The following is a 20,172-nucleotide window of genomic DNA, read 5'->3' on the forward strand; positions in this document are numbered from 1 at the left end:
CACTAAAAAGTCAAACATATACTATTTACTTTACCATTTATTTTATTCTTAAAACTCAAAATTTTTAAATATATTCTAATAGTTTCCCATAAAAAATAAAAAAAAAACTAAAATCATACGTGGCACAAGCCCACAATTGAAGATCAAACGGTCAAGATTGTATAGCCAAGTACAATCATGTCTTGTACTTTGAATAATACCTACCATCAGAAAAGTGGCATGTGGAGCGGTGCTTCAATGTCCTAAGTCCAACACTTTCCAAAAGAAAAAAAAAAAAAAAAAAAAAAAAAGGTCCAACACCGCGAGTCTATCCGAATCCGATCCTTAATATTATCATCTCTCTCTGTTTGTGTTCCTATTTCATCTAACTCGTACGGTCGGATATTCCGTTGGAACCAAAAAAACCAGTTTAATCTGTTTGTATTTTTCTTATTATTATATATAGTTTTAATTTTATTTCAGAAGAAAAAAAAAGGTTTCGGATCTGAGAGGGGTGCGATGGATTTTATACGACAATGATGAAAGCAGCAATCATTCTTCTGCGGCTCTGAAAATTCGATTCTCTTTCGGTTTCCTTGTTGTTTTGCCTTTTCGATTTAATTAATGCTTCAAATCTGACGCCATGAGGAAGAAGCTCGATACCCGTTTTCCTGCTGTAAGTACCCTATTTCTCTAGCTCGTTCCGCTCCTTTGTCTAGGGTTTATGTTTTTTTTCTCAGATCGAGTTTTAATTTGTTTGGTTGCTAGGAAATTAGGGAAAGGAAGAGAATTTTTGGATTGTTGTAGGTTTGCTGTGCTAATCGTGGGTTTAATTAGGGGGATTAATGAATTATGTTTCGGTGATTTGAATTGTTTGGTTAAAGTTTCAATTTTTGTGGGGATTTTTGAGATATTTGATCTGGGTCGGGTTTTTCTAGGCCGTATTGTTCTTTTCTTTGATGGGACTGTGGTTTTAGGGAGAATTGGGTGATGGGTTTGTTCTTTTTGAGGTTATCTGATTTGGTCTTGGGATTTGTTTCGTATCGATGATTTCGCCTAGGGTTTGTAAATCGGTACTTGAATCATTGGGGTTTTGTTTGTGGAGATAAACATGCTTAGTTGCTCTTGTGGTGATGTGGTTTTGCAAATTAGTCAAGATTAGTTGATAACTTGTGAGGCCCCTGATGGCTAAATCTGGTCTTTTTTTATTAAATATTCCTTTCAAATCAGAAGTTGGATTTGGGTTTGGATTATTTTTGAAGATTGTAAAACAACTAGAGGATTTTATTTCGTGGGGTGTAATAAAACCGAAGCTTACACTTCCTCAACTACTTTGTTATCCATATGCTACTTCTGGTTCAAGAGTAGCTCTGTAACTGTAAGGCGCTGGCCTAGGCGATCAAGAGTTGTGAATCTTATGTTTGAAACTTTCTTAAAAGGAAAAATAAAAAATAAAAAAATAAGGAATGGAAGAAACATTCGGTAACTTCATGATTGAAATTTTGAATGAGTGACTTACAGTTTGGTACTTTATGAAGTGCTGCTGCATCTCGTTTCAGAGAAAGAGATTGTGTCAAGAATCATGGTTTATGCCTCGATGTTGTTTGCCATTGTTGTTACCTTTCCGTGACTTTTCTTTAGCTTAATACCATCCTTCTCTGTTTGAAAGAATGGAAGGAAAAGGGGGGAAAAGAGAGGGAGAGAGAGAGTGAGAGAGATTAACATTTTGTTGAATTTTACCGACAAAGCAAAGATCATTTAAATTTCCCCGAGTTTCTTTGATGTTTCGTGTGCCAAGTAAGGGATTATGTTATATAGGATTTCTTTGATGGCACTTGTCATTTACCCTCAGAGTGTCCACGTAGGGAATGCAATAAATTTTGGAGAAACCCTTATCTCTTAGTGAAGTATGTTGACAACCTTTTTTTTTCTTTAGAAGTAGTAATTAAGTTATTTGCCTTGTGCTTCCTATTTGAAGAATGAAGAATGATGTTTAGTTTATTAACTCTTTTTTTTTTTTTTTTTTCCGTCAATTAATTTAGTTTATTAACTCTAGTTTAGCTCTGAAGTTATACATGTATTTGACCCCCATTCTGAAACACAATTTTAATTCGGCAGGCCCGGATTAAAAAGATTATGCAAGCTGATGAAGATGTTGGGAAGATAGCATTAGCAGTGCCTGTTTTAGTGTGTGAGTACTTCTAACTTCATGAATAGTAAAATACCATCCCACCAGGTTATTTTATTTGGTTTTTTGGTTGCTTATACTACTCATCTTGCATATTATGCAGCTAAAGCGTTGGAGCTATTTTTGCAAGACCTTTGTGACCGTACCTATGAGATAACCCTGCAAAGAGGAGCTAAAACCATGAATGCAGTGCATCTGTAAGTCAAAGATTGAACGATGTTTATCTGTTTACTTATTCAGTTTTAAGGGATCTATACAAAATAAATTTATAGTAAAGTAACTACAACAGCAGTGAAATGATTACTCCAATTGTATGGTAAAAACTTGAACCTTATTCCCACAATGAATTTTAGAAGTGCACTCTCTATTCCACAATTAACGACCTCCTCCTCAGCTTCGAAGATCCTAAAGATAGGTTAAAAAAAAATCTCAATGAGCAGACAAAAACGAAAGAGCGAGAATCACCCAATTTAACCTTTTGCAGTGCAGCAGAATGATAGAGGAATATTAGAACAAGGTTATGTACAAAATATAGGTTTCCTGCTTTGAATATCAGAACAAGTACTAATTTTTAGACATATCAAAGCAATAATGTGTACTTTGCAAGGTAGTCCATCTTTCCAAATCATTTTGGATGGTCATCAGTCAACCCATTAGAACAGAGTTTACATGGGAACATTCTGTAATTCTAGAAGAGTCAATTTACCCATCTTTTATGGTATTTTCAATGAAATATAGAAAAGAATAGAGCTCATCAATCTCAACATCACTTAAATTTCTTCAGATCCCACCAAATGATTAGCAATCGTATATTTTGGACGGATGACAACCTCAGAAGACATAGATATAAATGGAATTATGAGTGAATGAATTGGATTCCTTTAGCATCGAACCTTTAAATTAGAATTCTCCTACCCATTAGCATCGACACAGTACGTTGGATAGTAACATGCTATAATTCTACGATGATCAAGTAAGCCGTAGTTCATAGATACAATTATTTTTTCCAGGATAAGTACAACATTATTAGAGAAATCCACATCAATAGTAACATGCAGTTAGTATACTGAACTTTATTGCAGAGCTCATGCTGAAGAATGATCTAATTGGCTAAGGAGAGATATGCTTATATTTTCTAGTACCTGAATAAATATGTTTACGCTTATGCCATTCAAATTTTCTGGCACCTGACGAATCTTTCTGAAACTAAATTAAGATTATCTAGTTGTAATATTCACTCAAATTTGTTTTTACTGCATTATCTTTTAAAGAAAATTTTGCTCCAGAGTTGAATATAAAGTACCCTGTGGCTCCCAGTTGCATGAGCCAATCTTATTTCTCTATCCTGTTTGCAGAAAGCACTGTGTACAGAGCTATAATGTGTTTGATTTTCTGAGGGACATCGTCAGCAGAGTTCCTGACTATACTCATGGTCATTCTGATGCTGCTGCCGATGACCGAACCCTTTCAAAAAGAAGGTATATTAGATGATCTATTCTTGTTATTTGCAATATCATTAATCCATGAGATTGTCATTTGAATCTACTTACTGATATATTTTTCTGCAGAAAACCACCAGGTGATGAAGGCATTGACAGTGATGAAGAATTGAAGAGGAGCAAGATGGTAACTCTAATGGAACCCTACAATTAATCATTATCTTTTGTTCTTAACATAAAACCAATTTCCTTTTACCAAAATAAAAAACATAAAAACCAATTTCCTTTTACCAAAAGAAAAAAACATAAAACCAACTTCCATGCTTATTATATTGAGATCTCGGTGATGTTTTGTGTTCATTCTATTTTTTTTCACAGGAACTCTTTAATCTGAGTGATGTCTCTTTTGGTTTCTTTAGGATGTCCAGGTTGAGGACGTAAATATTTTTTGAATTTATATATACAAGTTTGAATAGAGGATCTGAGTTGATTTTGTTTGTGTTTGGGCTGAATTAGCTGTTAACTAAATGCAATATGCAGAGTTTCACTGATGTTGAAAACTTTGTTTTACTTTTTCTCTGCAGCTTGAGATAAAAAATAGCAGTAGCAGCGGCAGAGGAAGAGGTCGGGGTCGGGGTCGAGGCCGTGGACGTGGTCGGACCACTGAAAGAGACACTTCGCACCATGAGACTGAATCTGATCCGTGCACATCTCTTCGGCAGATCACTGAACCTAATCCTAACCCTGGAATGGTGGTGGATGATGTTTCCGAGTCAAAGGATATATTGAAAGAAAATGTCATTGCCCCTGATGAATCTGATCCAGCAGTTAGAAACTTTGATCTGAATGCTGATGTTAATGATACTGATGACACAAAAGCTGCCGCAACAGCAGCCCAAGCTTCTGCAACAGCAGTCCAAGCTTCCGCAACAGCGGCCCAAGCTTCCGCAACAGCAGCCCAGGCTTCCGCAACAGCAGCCCAGGCTTCCGCAACAGCAGCCCAAGCTTCTGCAACAGCAGTCCAAGCTTCCTCAACAGCAGCCCAAGCTGCCCCAACAGCAGCCCCAGCTGCCCCAACGGCATCCCAAGCTGCCCCAACGGCAGCTCAAGCCTCATCAGCTGGACCTATCTCCGAGCCTAAACATGAAGAATATCCTGGGTGGTCTCTCTCTGATGTGGATGGAATGGCCATTGATCCTATTCAACTTGCAAATCTCAGCAGAAGGCTAGACGAGGATGAGGAAGATTATGACGAAGAGGGCTAAATTCCACTCAATGGCTTATTGTCCCAATGTAGGGTAGCGGGATCAAGATCAGTGGAAAGCTCTTGAAGGAAAACTAAATAAAAGTATACAAAAGCTGGAATAGCGACCTAATTGGAGATGAAATGGCCAGGGCACTTTGTCCCAACGAAGAGTCCGAATTTCTCTTCCTGTCGAATGGTAGTATCGTAGCATTTCCTAACATCCATTTCCAGAGGTAGCATTTCCGTGACGATGGCAGAGAGGATAGCCTCTGCAAATTGACTCTTAGCAGTGTATGAAGAATATGGCACCCTTGAATAGCGGTGGATTGCCCTATGAGTGGTTTGCCTTTTTAATTTACTGTGTTTGTTACAGATTTTCAGGACAAGTAGTAGCTTGCTCGTCGTTATCGTGTGGAAGGTAATAGTTCTGTTAGCCCTTTCAATTAATCTTCTGACCAGTGAATTGGATTTTCTTTTCCCTTCCTTCTCTTCTCTTGCTCTTTTAAGAAGTTCCGCAACGAAATGCATACGCGTTGCTAATAGTTTGCATAGTTTCAATGGTGGTGAAGAATCGGCAGCGATGTGTTTCTGCCGTGCTGATAACAGAACGGGTCTGATTCTTCCATGGTTCATCCTAATGAAACACTGGTACCTCAAATATTATTTGTATATATTATTTGCAATTCTCTATGTTTCGTGAAAGGTTTCTGGATGGAAGGGTTCAGAAGTATGGATTTTGGATTTTGAAAGCTAGCCATACAAATATTAGATATATTTGTGCTGCATTCGAAACTGGCATTGAAATTTCTTGCTCGGAGTCGAAATTGAAAACATTTAGGAGACGCTGCGCGTACCGGCACCCCGCCAAAGGTTACTGGGTAGGGTTCCGTGTGTATCCGTTCCTAGGGTTATTTTGCTCATCCCTAATTTTCTCAAGAGGAGCTTCCCTATACACTTAGGGTTTGTGTGCGAGTGTGAAATGACGAGAACCTCTCGATCGATTGAGAGGTTAGAACTAAATGATGCATGCCAATACGAGATGTTTTTTAACCAATTCAGAAAGTCACTTGATCAGTTCATCCTGTATATATGATTCTTCCTGAGACAAGTGCCTAATGAAGATAGCATACCGCCTACTCGAATTTTTATTTTAACAAACGATAGTATCTACACTAAGCGGGTAGAGAAATGGACCAAGTCTTACAGTGGGTCACTCATAGTACTGTGGTTCAACTTCGCCTTTGACGAGAATAGAATCTAAAACCTCACTTACAAGTGAAGTGAAATACTACTTAACAGTAGTACTGGTACTAGACCTCTAAACGAGTTGGGTTTACTGGGTTTGGATCGGGTTGAATCTGACCCGTTAATTTAACGGATCATCCAAATCCAACCTATTAAGCTAACGGATCATCCAAACCCAACCCGTTAATCTAACCCGTTTCACCCGTTAATATATATTTTTTTTTTTTTTTTTTTTAAACATTTCATCCAAAATATAGCCCTTTTTTGTATCATCGATCGACCGTGAAAACCCCTCGACAACCATAAGTTGCTTCCTGTTGAACACGAGTGTAGAAGTCCGCAGACATTAGACTGAAGAACATTCTGCTTCTCTCTCTCTCTCTCTCTCTCTCTCTCTCTCTCTCTCTCTCTCTCTCTCTCTCTCTCTCTGTGGTTGCAAGTAACAGAAAAAGAACAAAACATAGCCCATCGGCACAATGCAACCCGTCAACCAGAAACAAAAGCAATAAAAAAACATAAAAATTTTCAAACTTATATAATCAGACAGAAACAAAAGCAATCAAAAACCCTAAAAGAAACAAGCTTTCATTCTCTTCCTTCAAAGACTGAGTTGCACTGGTTAAGGGCGTTCATGGCCGACTCAAATGGGTCGAAAGTTGCGAGCTGGACCACCTTCCCAAATCAGTTGATGTCAGAATCAACAGTGGAGAGAGAGGGGAAGGAGAGCTGACATTCAAGGGGGTGCAGTACGAGACAATGAGGGACTTCTATTATTGACTATTGAAATTACACAAAAATCCTCAATAATGGGTGTTATCCGATTTCGCGAGTTCATCCAAAATGACCAGTTATTTAACAGGTTGACCCGTTAACCATCCGACCCGTTAAACACTCATCCGAATACTCATTTTAACAGAACAGGTTGGGTCGGGTTTAAAATGCCAGGTCTAATTGGCACTGCCAATTGAAATCAATAAATAGCAAAAGGATGGAAAAGAAACGAAGGAAGAAAATAGGGATGGCCAATAGACTTATAATACCTTATAATATAGATACAAATTGGAAAAACGAGTACACAACATCACTAGAGACCAGGTTTTGTTATTGATTACGACACAAAAGAAACACTTAACAGCAACCAAAGCATGTATATACACCACAATTTTCCATGCCACAAATTCAAGGTAACTTCATTATTCTTAATTCTTAATTCTTACGCACTTCGGCTTTAAACTTCTCTTCCTTGCCTCCCTTGTTGCACTTTTAGAAGCATATTGAACTTTGCTTTCTCGTCTATCCCCTGCTTTCACAATGAAAACATGTAAAAATAAGCAAAAGTTCGAATCAATTATCTGAAAAGAAATAAAAGAAGCTGTAATAAACAAAACAAACTTCATTGAATTACCAGGAAGCTCGTGAGCATGACACAAAGATTTAAATGCAAATTTGAGAACAAAGATACAAATTTTAATCGTCTGAACCATTCAAAAACTGGGGTTCCATTTGGTTGCAAGGTTTTGAAATGGGACTTCGATCATCTATAAGGCTACAAATATGGTATCTCAACCCCTAAATTTTTAACGGTTTCATTACTTTACAGACTTTCTTTTCAACCAGAAGATAAACAGTCTCCTTCTTGACCTTCCCAACTATGAAATAAGAAGAATACATGAAAAATGCCCACTACTACGAGGAAACTAAAATAAATTTGGAAATGTAATAGCTAGGAACTACCCAAGAGTCAAGAAATAGGAGTATATTCAAGGTTGCACCCAAAGAAGAAAAGGATCCCAAGGAAATAAAAGCTCCTCCTAGACATATGCAATACGAGTTCATAAACATCACCTGGTTGATGCCTTCAACATCCTTTTTTGAATAAAATTTTAATAGAACTTCAATGATTCTATCTACTCTTTTATATTTAACGAGTCAGCGAAGATCAAAGGAGCACTAAACAAGATGAGATGATGTGACTGTATCGACCAGACTGAATGATATTGTTAGAAAGCTTGGACTTGACAGTTTTTTAGACAAATATTATTTGCAAAGATGAAGAGAAAATGACGGTAAGACTAATAAAACAACCAAAAAAAATTCATGGCCTAAGATGCATACTTTTAATGTTTGGATTCCCTTTCAGTGGATAGACATGGTTAAGATAAGAAAGCAAGGTCCGAGTCTTCAAATTGGACTTTTTGGCCTATATTGCTTATAATTGAGTCTTAGAAATGTTAAACTCTTTCTTAAACAGTCAAATTTACATGCGTATGCAAACGAAATTAAGCTTAGTAAATGTTAATTGCTTCCATAAACCCTTAAGTCTCTCCGAAAACACCCCGCTAAATCTCTTAAATAGAGTTATCATTCCAGCAATGTTCTAAATATCACTTATAATAAAGTTGAAAAAAGAACCTGACATTATCAGCATAAAACCAAATCTACCACCTTATATGCTTCCATCAATATCGACCCCAAAAAGTAAAAGACAAATCAAAACAACCAAAACCTACTCCAAATCAAATACCCAATTCTCCAAAACTAAGTAAACAGTACACTTGTAATTATATAGCTTGAAATAATGAAAGGGCAGAAACCTTGGAGACGAACAAACTAGGAGTCGGAAACGGGCTTGAACTCCTGCACTTGCTTGAAGTTCTCCCATGGCTTTACCCACACCTTGGCTTCATAAACCTTCTTCTTTCCGCCCTCGGTGGCCTCGATTTTCAGATAATGCATAGTGCCCGAAACCACTTGTACCTTATCATCCAATACCCTTACAAACTCAAGCAGATCATTCTGCACAATATTCAATTGATCAATCAATTTATAAATTAGGACTCTTTTCTAGAAAGCACTTCTGCTCATAAGCACTTGGATCAAAAGTTCTTTCATTAGAAAGTCATAAACTTCTTTAAAAGTCCAAGCACTTCATGAAGAAACTGCTTCTATGACTCAGTAGCTAACCAATTAATCAATCAATTTCTTAGTTATGGATCTTTTCTAGGAAATCACTTTTGCTCATAAGCACTTATGTCAAAAGTTCTTTCATTACAAAACCATTGAAATTTTCATAAAAAATCCAGGATAATGCCACACCCATTTTTGCCTCCCACGCCCCCTTATTAATTTTCGACCATTAATCTTCTTCAATTCATTCGATCCGACAGCGAAAAAGTAAGAGGGGCGTCTGTAAAGTAAAAAAAAAAGTAAGAGGGGCGTCTGTAAAGTAAAAAAGGGTGTGTGGGTAGTTCTACCCAAAATTCAAACGACTCCCCTCCCTGAAAAAGCACTTGGAAGCACTTTATAAAGAAGCATCGGGAAAGTGCTTCTCTAGAAAGTGCTTCTACGACATCGCAAACAGGACCGATCAATCAAAAACCACCCACAATTTAAATCAGAAACAAAAAGGGTACGGAAATGGAAGGTACCTCCTTCTTGTTGTGTTCATCGACGGCGTAGCGAGCGAGGCTTTCGGTCTCGACGCTGTTGGCGGAACCTTGGTTATCGCGGACTGCACCAACTGCGGCCATGTTTGATTCTGCGGCGAGCTCTGTCTGTATTTCGGAAGTGGATTTGATTTTTGTCTGCAGAAGAAGAGTTTTGTGGCTTTTAATACACACCCTCTCAAGGACAAAGACTCCGTCGACGCGCTGGACACGGAAATTTCGCCCTGTCGATCCTCTGGTATCGTGACACGTGGCGAATCTTTTTGTTATCCGTTGCTTCCTCTGTAAGGTTTTGTTTTCTTTTTGTTAGTTTATTGTTTTTTTGTTACGAGACAGGCTTAATCTATAAGTTTTGAAGACGACTTTTCCGTATTAGTTACTGTTACAAATACAATTCCAATTCTCGAAAGGTAATCTCGTATGGAGTGTAGGAATTTCGTAATCGTGATCGTTTATTGTATATTATACGATTTTTGTTAAGTATTATTTATATTTAATTTTAAATTTTAAATTTTAAATTTTGAAATAATTTCTGATCGCAAAATTTACGATGAACGGTCATGATCATGGAATTTGTAGGATCCCTATGAAAAGGATCCAGCCCTCTCCGATTTCAAAGCTTTGTGGCCTAGACCAGGCGCACTATGTAGGTGACCAGAGCTCGGACATATCGCCTCTTTTTAAATCTACGATGACCACGTTATCTAAGAGGGCAGTAGACAGATTAACCACATACGAGTGCCGGAAAGCGCAGAGGCAAGCTACCTTGCACAAAATGTAGTTAATGCCAAGGTCAAATGACAATAAGATCAAAGAGGATCTCCACAATGCCCTATAAATACGGATCCAGATCCTCTCCGGATCTAAGGATCTTGAACTTAGGGATCAATTGATCTGATCCGTTGAAATTTGATTGAACGGTTATTTTATTATAATTTTTAGTAGGACCTCTTGTTTGTAGCCGTTGAATCAAATTTCAATGGGACGGATCAATTGATCCCTAGGCTCAGGATCTGGATCCTATAAATACAACCAGAGCTCAGGACCTTCCTCAAATTTAATCTTTATGGCCAAGTGAACTATGAGAAAATTACTTAGATTGTCCCGTCTCGCATAGATTGTATTTTACTAGTTTTCCGGAAACCTTTTGGAAGTGTAATTTTCTTATAGTTCAACTAGTGGTGTAATTTGGCTTGTAGTTCATGCATTTCTTTTCGAGAATTGTATTTTGTTTCAGCAATGCAATGATCAAAACCAGTTTTACTTCTTTTCGCATTCTTTATTTACATTTTACGCAATCTGTAAATTTAAGACCTCGATCTTCAAGGCATAAAAAGAACGTAACTGAACCAACGTCTCATTGAGTACCCTGTTGTTTGGTTAACACATTGAGTCTAGGGCAATCTCAGAAAAACAGTCTGTTAAGAGCCTCCGATAGTGGCACGCTTGTTCTCACCATTTCTCTCAAGGCTCTCCTTGGCAATGAGACCAGGTTCGATCAACTAGGAACGAACCTTACTCAAAAGCTCATCTTCGTTTTTTAAAGAGATTCATAATATCTCAGTGGTCGTCGTCTCCATCTTCCGGCGATTAGCGATGGATTTCAGTTATCTCCGGCAATTAGCGATGGATTTCATTTATTGAGGGACGAGTTTGAACTCGTCAGATTTGAGGGCACCCAGAGTATTGTTACATACTAATTTCTCCAAAATCCGTTGAAAATCATGATGTTGTGGTGGTTAAAAAATGAATAATATTTCAAAGAGTTCAAAAAAAAAAAATCTGAATTTACCACGTCTTTTACATCACACAGATAAAACTTCGAACATAACGACGCTTACAACTCCGGAGCTTGTGAAGAATAAGCAGATGAAAATTGATCATTTTGGCAATCGGAAACTGTAAATTGACCGATAAGACCGATAACAGGCAGGGCGGGATGAAGCACCACTTGGAGGACAAAAAAAGTTCAAAGAGGGATGTTTTCATATATACCGGACGCGAACATTTATCGGAGCTTAAAAAATAGTCTGCACATAAGTCAATTGATATCTTAAAGACGTTAAGAATCCCAGCACATGTCCAGTGTAGAGTTGGAGTGAAAACAACATTGGAACAAAGCTTAAGAACATAGAAAGTATTAGCATTTATAAACACACATTATCTAGACACACAACTACGCCTTAGTCTTCGGTATCAAGACATACAAGATGTACTGAAAGCAAGCAAAGCAGCATACATACTCAGGTTAGTACCAGAAGATTTCAATACCACAAACTATTTACTTGTTTAGGAGTGGTCTGCCTCCATATGATTCAGACTGAAGGCGCCTTCCATATTCTTGTGCACTTCGGCTTTAAACTTCTCTTCTTTGCTTCCCCTTTTCACCTTCAGAAGCATGTTAAACTTTGCAAGCTCTTCTATCACCTGCTCCCCACAGTTTAATCATATACACAAATCAATACATTGATCCCGATGATCCCAACGATGATGTCAAACAGACCTCAAAACAGAGAAGAACAAACAAATCGACTTGTATACCGCACTATACAAAACAATTTGAAGTTGAAAAGATTTTTCCTACTCAATTCTCCACAACCGAATCCTGGTCCCATTACACAACTACTCGCATTTGCAAGAGATTTTTCAAAGTGTGCCCGAAGCCCGAGCACATACGCTAAGTGGAGGGACACTTGAAAAAAATATCCATCCACTTGTATAATAACATTTGGCATGCCGCCCCATGTTCCGAGCACACTGAAAAACCTCTCCGCATTTAAATGAACTTGAACACCCATTCCAACAAAACCAAATACGACCCCCCAAATCCTCAATTCTCCGAAATGCAATAAAATCGATTTTCATACTTTGATTCAGCACAAACCAACCCCCAAATACCCAATTTTAAATGAACTTGAACACCCATTCCAACAAAACCAAATACTACCCCCCAAATCCTCAATTCTCCGAAATGCAATAAAATCGATTTTCATACTCTGATTCAGCACAAACCAACCCCCAAATACCCAATTCTCCGAAATCCCTTTCGACACAACAAAAAACTACACACAATACCCAATTCAAAAATTTATTCAGATAAATTTGAATACCCAATTCAACACAAACAAATACAAACCCCAATACTACAAAGTGGAAAACAAAAGAAGGAAAATGAAAGGGCACAAACCTCAGCCTTGGCGTGAACAACTTCTTGAAGCTCATAAGGCAACAAGGAATTAGACTTCTGCTGGAGGGACTTAACAGCGTGGTTAGCCGCATCCTGCACCTGCGGGTCATGCGGCGGCACAGATTGCCACCCAGGAGGATGCCCACCTTGCTTGGCGCCAAGATCGGCAGAGGTAATCAACGGCGTCTCCTCGTCATCAGCCTGCTTAAACTCCTGCACTTCTTTGAAGCCCATCCAAGGCTTCACCCACACCTTCGCTTCGTACAGCTTCTTCTTGCCGGCCTCGATCGCCTCGATCGTGAGATGGTGCAGAGTTCCGGCAACCACCTGCTCTTTCGCCTTCACAACCCTCACAAATTCGAGCAGGGCATTCTGAACCATAATAATTCAATTAATTAATCGAAATTGTAGCATAATTAGGTAAAGGAAAAGGTCAGGAGGTCAAACTAAGTACCTCCTTGTTATTGTGTTCTTGGACGGCGAAGCGAGCGAGGTCTTCAACTTCGGCGCTGTTCTGGGCGCCGCGGAATTCTTGGATTCCGCCGAGCATGCCCATTTTGCGGTGTTGGGAACTGCGGCCGCAGCCAATTCGGGTTGATTTTTCTGCGGTGGTGGAAGGCAATGCGAGGAGGAGGAGGAAGAAGAAGGGAGCAATTAATAGAGGGAGGTAAGATTCCGATTTCATCTGGCTTTTTGGGTTTGAGGATTTTTTCGACGTTTTCTCTGCAAATTCGGATATTTTTCCTTCGGTCATCGGGTTTTTATGATACGTGTCATACACGTGTCGATTTTCCTTTTTCCTAATTCACCAAATTAGAGAATCCGAACCATTGAAATTTGATCCAACGGCTAAAGTTATTATAATTTTTAATGTGAACCCCTGTTTGTAATCGTTGGATCAAATTTCAATTGTTTGATTTTTTTAATTTAGTGGATTAGAAAGAAGGGATCCTCTTCCATCTTTGCTTACCCTGTAAGCTTTTAAGATGGGATGAGGATCTTCTTCAGACATCTTTTGTGAGGATTCTGGCAATTAATTCATTAACCGTATATTGTATAGTGTGTGATCAGGTTTCGTCAAATAATGTTTGTACCCGATAAAAAATTCAAAAGAATTCTGATCGCAGAATAATTAATGAACTAATAAGATGAACGGATAGGATGAACGGATATAATAAACGGCTAACAAGAACCGGCCCAGGCCCATTGGGCGTCGGCCCTTTGTGAAGGCCGATTTGGCAGTTGTCCTCCTCTTTGTCGAAAAGCTACTTCATTTTTCCTTCCGTCCCCACTTTTCCCAGAAAAAGAAACAGAGAGAAAGAAAAAGCGGGTCAGAGACGAAGAATAGAGAAAACACACTCACAGAGAGTGAGAGAGGAGATAGATGATGACGTACGCAGCCACAGCTTCAAGGCCGCTGTGTTCTTCACAAACCCAAGTGCCCATTTCGCCGATTGTGAAGGGCACTGCCCTCAACAGCAATGGTATTATCAATTGCCGTCGGAGAAGCAATGACGTCTGTGTGATTAAGGCCATGAAAAGCTCGTCTCCCCCACGACTGACCTTGTCGAGCAATTGGGATTTTCCCTCAGCTACTACTTCAGCTCCAAGGCTGCCCAGATTCGAAGAGCTCGATACCACCAACATGCTTCTCCGTCAAAGAATCATCTTTCTGGGTTCTCAGGTTCTCTTTCTCTCTTAATTTGGGTTTTCTTGCTTCAGCATCGAATATTTTCGACATGGGTTTTGCTGCTACTTGTGAAATTTGGACTCTTTACTATTTGTTGAAAGTTAAGTAGTTCAAAATTTGATGGGATTACTGTGTGTGTGTTTGTGTTTCTTATTTACAAAAGGACTAAACTTGTATTTGAGTTTGCACGTTCTTCTTTTTGTTGAAACTTGAAAGTTAGAAGTTAGTCATTTGATGGGATTACTGTGTGTTTGTTTGTGTTTCTTAGTTACTAGAAGACTTAACGTATGATTAGGAACGGTTGCTTTATTTAATTTTGTCTTCATTTTCTAACGGTGGGCAGGTAGATGACATGACAGCAGATTTGATCATAAGCCAACTTCTATTTCTAGATGCCGAGGACCCGAAAAAGGACATTAAATTGTTTATCAATTCGCCTGGTGGTTCTGTTACTGCTGGTATGATTTAAATATATTCGGCATGTTGGATCCTGGCATCTCTCCTCAATTATAGCTTTCTGGTTCTTATATATCCTTGATAACAAAACATACAAATGAACGACATATTTTTATTACATAATTAGGTAAATCAATTTTCAATTATAATATAACTCGAAGCATTGGCAAATTAAATAGTAAATGAGGAGAACGACATCATGAAGCGATGCTTTGGTATCAAGTACAAAGGATTGCATGCATATACTGCATTATATTTGCAACATATTGGATGAGGAAATGTTAAAGGGAGAGTACTGGAAGAATATACAGCCACCAATGTAAAACAAGTAATATATTAATTCGGATATACCCAAAGAGTGCGAACAATAAGCTTTGATGCATATTTTACTTAATTGTAGCTGTTGATCAATTCAATTATTATCTTCGATTGAGCTTTACTATGTGTGATGGTTTGGCTGTCACCTTGTGTTGTATCTTATCTCTTCTATCCACTTAAAGCTTTTCTTCTCGTAAAATTTGAAGAGGAAAAAAAAAAAAAAATGAAAGAGAGTTAAGAAGTAGCAATTGCTATCTGGATGATTGTTGATTTTTGTTAAGACCTATGGAATCACTAAACTTTCAGAATGAAGACATTAAGTGATTGCACTATGTTCCTTTGATTTCAGAGTTTTCTACAATAAATTGTTTAGATTTCTTTTTCCTATTCTACTAGAAAAAGTATATTTAGTTTTTTTTTTTTCCCTACTAGAAAAGTGTTTCAATTATTTTTCCTAAGTGTTCTGCCATATATGGTGCCTTAAGAGTATAAGCCGATGTATATATCTGTGTGCCTTTTGAAGATAAATTTTGACTTTGTGATTGGATCATACATTCATTTTTATTTAATTTTTGTTTCCTCTACTCTGTATATGAGAGCGCAGTTAAAACAGTTTGTACCTTTGATTTCTCTTGGAATGCAACGATAACAACTTGATAATTAAAAGTAGGGTAGACCTACTTATTTATGTTGTTTATTTATTAAACTTGTCTATTTCCAATTATGTATTGAATCCAAGCTTTTGCATATTTCATAAGTTTTCTCAGCTAATTCAATTGAGGAAGTTCATGGGTGTGTGTGCATGTTCATTGATTTTGCAAATTGGGCAATCTATGAGAACTTTTATTTTTTCAATACTCTAAGCCTGTATTATGTAGAAACTATGAGAACTTTTATAACTTTTTCAATACTCTATTTAAGTAACTTCAATGATATGTCATGCAGTTATGGAGCCAGAAATTCTGTTAAGGAGAGTCAATCTTAAGTGACTATAAAATTATGATAAATTGAGCTTATAAATAAAAATTACTTGAGAAATGATCATAAGTATCAACTTATTTAGCATAAAAAATATTCCAAATTTCCAACCATGGGGGAAATCAATCATGCCTATGCACCTTCGTGCGAATTTGAACAAAAGTAATTGGATATTAGTATGAGGACATGAAATTAAATACCTTTTATTTGATTAAGAGGCAAAAAATGAAATTATGAAATGAAGTGTTGGAACCTCAACTACGAACAAATTACATTAGTGAGGAGGTTAACTATAAGTATAAAAGCCAAGCTACATCAATATAGCACATATAAATACAACATTTCCAAATTGTGAGAAGGGTCATATGACCCTCCTAGGCTTTAACTGGCTCCGCCAGTGATGTCATGGATAATCTTTAGTTTTTAAAAAAAACTTAAACAGCACTGATCATGGACGGTAGATAGTTTGTGCAATGGAATTGATATATTGGTATTATGGTGTATAACTTTTTAAATCCAATTCTTCCCAGTGTAAACCACCACATGACATGCTTTCGAAATCTATAGTTGTCTGAAGTACATAGTAGAAAAGATTTATGTAGGCGAGCAAGGTGTAGTGAGCATTCGGTTTGGTTGGGAATAGACTAGATTTTGGTTAACAAGTTATTAAAAGATGATAGTAAACAAGAGCTTGACATGCTAAGGAAATACAAAGAAAACCAAATGATTAGCTTGGGGATAAAGTGAGTCTGTTCCACCAAAGGCATCTTCTATACTCTTATAAAAAACCAATGCGAAGAAGATTAGTGTAATGGACAAAGACAATTAGCTAGGGGAACTAGACTGGCAACAATGAATTAAAAAAGAAACAACAACACAAGAAACCAACAAGAACTAGTATGAGGAGAGACACTTTAAGTTGATTAGTGTGAGGGACAAAGAAGATATGTATGATTTGACGTTTGGGTCCTTTTGGTAACATTGAACAAAATTGGAGCCATATATGTTTGCCATTGGGTTTTGTTTTGAGTCCACATGGTTCTTTTATGTAAAAGTCCAACTCTTTATCAATTGTTACGCGTTTTGAAATTTGAATGACATAGAGGGCGGGAAATTTTTGCAGAAAGGGAAAGAGTAGGGCAGAATGCTAACCGGGTAATGTCAATGAAAAGATTGAATGAGGTTTGCTGAAAACAAATAAAGCAAATGAATTTTTTCCTATCTATTTCTGCTTTTGGAAAACAAAATAGCTGTTCTCCAGCTTAGCCATGCCCTCCCTTGTTATTGTGATACGACTTCAGTTGGATTGAGTATATTTTCTTTTTAAAGTTCTCTTCCTTTTTCTTTTGTGTTCTTACCAACCTGCCCCTCCATGTAGGAATGGGAATATATGATGCAATGAAATTGTGCAAGGCAGATGTTTCAACTGTTTGCCTGGGGCTTGCTGCTTCTATGGGGGCCTTTCTTCTTGCTGCTGGCACAAAAGGAAAGAGATTCTGCATGCCCAATGCAAGAGTGATGATCCATCAACCCCTTGGAACTGCCGGGGGAAAAGTAAGTGCTTGTTTTCTGCTTATTGTTGTGGATGTCCATATAAAATTTCTTAAGGTGTATTTAGTATTGTTTGTTTACCATAGTGTTTTCATTGTTTTTGTAAATATGCTTGTTCACTGATACCAATATCTTTATCCTTAGTTCCATTGCAGGTATTTATATCGATGCTGTTGTGTCTTTCTATTAGTCAGTTATAGATTACCATTTGTTGTGTATCATGTAGTTACAAACTTAGTTCCCCCCAAGCCTGTCTGTCTATGGTTTAAGGCATGGCATATTGGCGCTGTCCTCTGTTTCTGTTACTAAGTTATAGACGACCATTATTGTTTAAGATTGTATTTACAAACTTAGCTCACCTCAGCCTGATAGTCTCTGAGGGTAGTCAAGCATTTTCTTTCAGAACATTATTGCGACAATTTGACTTTTGGAAGAATCTAAGTTCACTTTTGATTATAAATTTCACTTATATGTTTCAGTTTATATAGTAATAGAGGATTACCCATTGCACGGGGAAACACCATTTTTGAGTTACATAATTTCAATGAACTGTAAAGGATAAATCAAATTAAATTAAAATCTCTCAAGGACGAGTCAAACAACAAACTCCCTTCCAACTAGATCCCAGAGAAAGATCACTCCAAGATTCTGGCAACTAGCTATTCTCCACTTTCTAGAATTTCCACAATCCATGCCTTCTATATGGTTGGCATTTCTCATGCTGTTGGTAGCTTTGATATAGTTTTTAGAATGTATCATTTGACTAGTAAAGTTCTCGTGCTTGAGAATAAGCTATTATTTGTCCCTCAACAAGCTCTCTCAGGTTCTGCAGTTCAGAAGGTCAAGTCCTTAATAAATGACCTTTTGTTAGATTGTTGTGAGCCTCTGGAATTGTGAGTGGTGAGCCCTCACTTTGCAATCACAGTGATCCAGAACTTTGACTTGGGCAGCCTTGTGGTACTGTGATGAATAGTTTACGTTGCTAATTTATTTTCCTAATAAAGGCTGATCACTACCGTCATTATTATCATTTATAAGTAAAATAAGTTGGTTGACCTTCCTCTGCCATAGAAAAGTCTGCAGTGAAGTCATTTAAGGCGATCATCTTCATAGGAAGGTGGAATGATGCAGATATATTCTTAAGATTGTGCACCTCACCAGTTCTATTCAGCCTTGTCACAACAGAAAGGTTGCTCCTTTGTGACCGAAAGGTCACGGGTTCGAGTCGTGGAAACAGCCTCTTTGGAAGGCAAGGGTAAGGCTGCGTACTATTGACGTTCCTCTCACCCCCTCCTCTTTCGCAAAGCAGGGAGCCTTGTTGGCTTGGGGTTGGGGTGTCCTTTATATTTATAGCAATGGCTAAACTTTTTGGACACAACTTTTACATACTGACGCATGCATTTTTATGCAGTGGAGGATTTCAATCATCTCCTCCTTTTATCCATTTCTACCTGGCTAGAACACATACATGTTGGCTGAATATGATAGATAGTTCTTTTCGTTTACAAGGCTAATGCATTTGTTGGTGATTCATGATTTTATCCCGCAACTTTTACATGTGAATTCAGGCAACAGAAATGGGTATTCGAATTAGAGAAATGGTGTACCACAAGATTAAATTGAACAAAATATTCTCAAGAATCACAGGGAAGCCTTTGGAGCAGGTCAGGCTTCAAATTAGATTTCTTCCATAGTAAATATTCTGTGAGGGTCTCTTTCCGTTTTTAAATTCTTTGTTGATGCAGATTGAAGAGGACACGGACCGTGATAATTTCATGAATCCTTGGGAAGCTAGGGATTATGGGTTGATTGATGTCGTTATCGATGATGGAAAGCCAGGCTTAGTTGCACCCATTGGAGATTTCACGCCTCCACCAAGAACACGAGTCTGGGATCAGTGGAAAGTTGAAGGGAGCAAGAAATCGAGAAAGAACTTGCCCTCAGAACAAAGGATTTCTGACACTGAAAGAGAGGACGAGAGGGAAAAGGAAGCACCCGCTGCTATATGAGGCATTGTGGTAGACTGATCTTGTGCTTTTTACCTTTGGTTTATTTTGATTATGTTGTACTCCTCACCTCATAATCTTGTAAATCATTTGTCCAAATAGTGAAAGTAGATTATTCAGGATCTGCTCGGAGATTATTCCGTTGGAAAGCGCAAATTTAAATGTTAAACAGAATTTTGCTTCTCCGCTCTTTATCTTTTCGATAGCGTATACTCCTCGTTTGTGGTGGGGAGTTTTGGCCAGAGTTGTAGATGTTTGGCTATGTTCGTTCAGTACTTGCTGGCTAAAACTCTCCAACTACAGGAACAGGGAAGTGCTTGGCTCAAGGGAGGGCCATGCAGCAGTTTGACACAAGTTTTCCTTTAAAAACAGACCAAACTAACGATATTCCGATATCTGGCTCTCGAATGGCACCCCCTGCTACAGCGCTAGCAGCGTGGGAA

At 37.9% G+C, this 20,172-nt stretch overlaps 4 protein-coding genes across 7 annotated transcripts; 2 read left to right on the forward strand and 2 right to left on the reverse strand.

The window, feature by feature from the left end:
* Positions 1-473: 473 nt before the first annotated feature.
* LOC137733505 (uncharacterized) lies at positions 474-5,335 on the forward strand. Its single transcript, XM_068472649.1, has 6 exons — positions 474-655; positions 2,098-2,170; positions 2,271-2,364; positions 3,523-3,645; positions 3,736-3,793; positions 4,191-5,335. The coding sequence occupies exons 1-6, from the start codon at positions 623-625 to the stop codon at positions 4,869-4,871; spliced, it is 1,062 nt and encodes a 353-aa protein (XP_068328750.1). The 5' UTR covers positions 474-622; the 3' UTR covers positions 4,872-5,335.
* A 1,788-nt stretch (positions 5,336-7,123) lies between these two features.
* LOC137733506 (cysteine proteinase inhibitor A-like) lies at positions 7,124-9,693 on the reverse strand. Of its 4 annotated transcripts, none has more exons than XM_068472653.1 (3): positions 9,526-9,693; positions 8,705-8,893; positions 7,124-7,397 (listed from the first exon to the last, which is right to left on the reverse strand). In XM_068472653.1, the coding sequence occupies exons 1-2, from the start codon at positions 9,625-9,627 to the stop codon at positions 8,708-8,710; spliced, it is 288 nt and encodes a 95-aa protein (XP_068328754.1). In that variant the 5' UTR covers positions 9,628-9,693; the 3' UTR covers positions 7,124-7,397; positions 8,705-8,707. The 4 variants fall into 4 exon arrangements, with proteins under 4 accessions (XP_068328754.1, XP_068328755.1, XP_068328753.1 ...); XM_068472654.1 differs by having other exon boundaries at positions 7,124-7,400; XM_068472652.1 differs by having other exon boundaries at positions 7,124-7,400; positions 8,692-8,893.
* A 1,881-nt stretch (positions 9,694-11,574) lies between these two features.
* Positions 11,575-13,514, reverse strand: LOC137733222 (cysteine proteinase inhibitor 6-like). Its single transcript, XM_068472376.1, has 3 exons — positions 13,185-13,514; positions 12,731-13,102; positions 11,575-11,970 (listed from the first exon to the last, which is right to left on the reverse strand). The coding sequence occupies exons 1-3, from the start codon at positions 13,482-13,484 to the stop codon at positions 11,833-11,835; spliced, it is 810 nt and encodes a 269-aa protein (XP_068328477.1). The 5' UTR covers positions 13,485-13,514; the 3' UTR covers positions 11,575-11,832.
* A 474-nt stretch (positions 13,515-13,988) lies between these two features.
* Positions 13,989-19,911, forward strand: LOC137733221 (ATP-dependent Clp protease proteolytic subunit 3, chloroplastic-like). Its single transcript, XM_068472375.1, has 5 exons — positions 13,989-14,414; positions 14,764-14,878; positions 17,551-17,726; positions 19,292-19,387; positions 19,469-19,911. Exons 1-5 carry the CDS (start codon positions 14,115-14,117, stop codon positions 19,730-19,732), a joined length of 951 nt encoding a protein of 316 aa, XP_068328476.1. The 5' UTR covers positions 13,989-14,114; the 3' UTR covers positions 19,733-19,911.
* The last annotated feature ends 261 nt before the right edge of the window (positions 19,912-20,172 follow it).

Source organism: Pyrus communis, chromosome 5, assembly GCF_963583255.1.
Source record: "Pyrus communis chromosome 5, drPyrComm1.1, whole genome shotgun sequence".
In the NCBI taxonomy this organism is placed as follows: Eukaryota; Viridiplantae; Streptophyta; class Magnoliopsida; order Rosales; family Rosaceae; genus Pyrus; species Pyrus communis.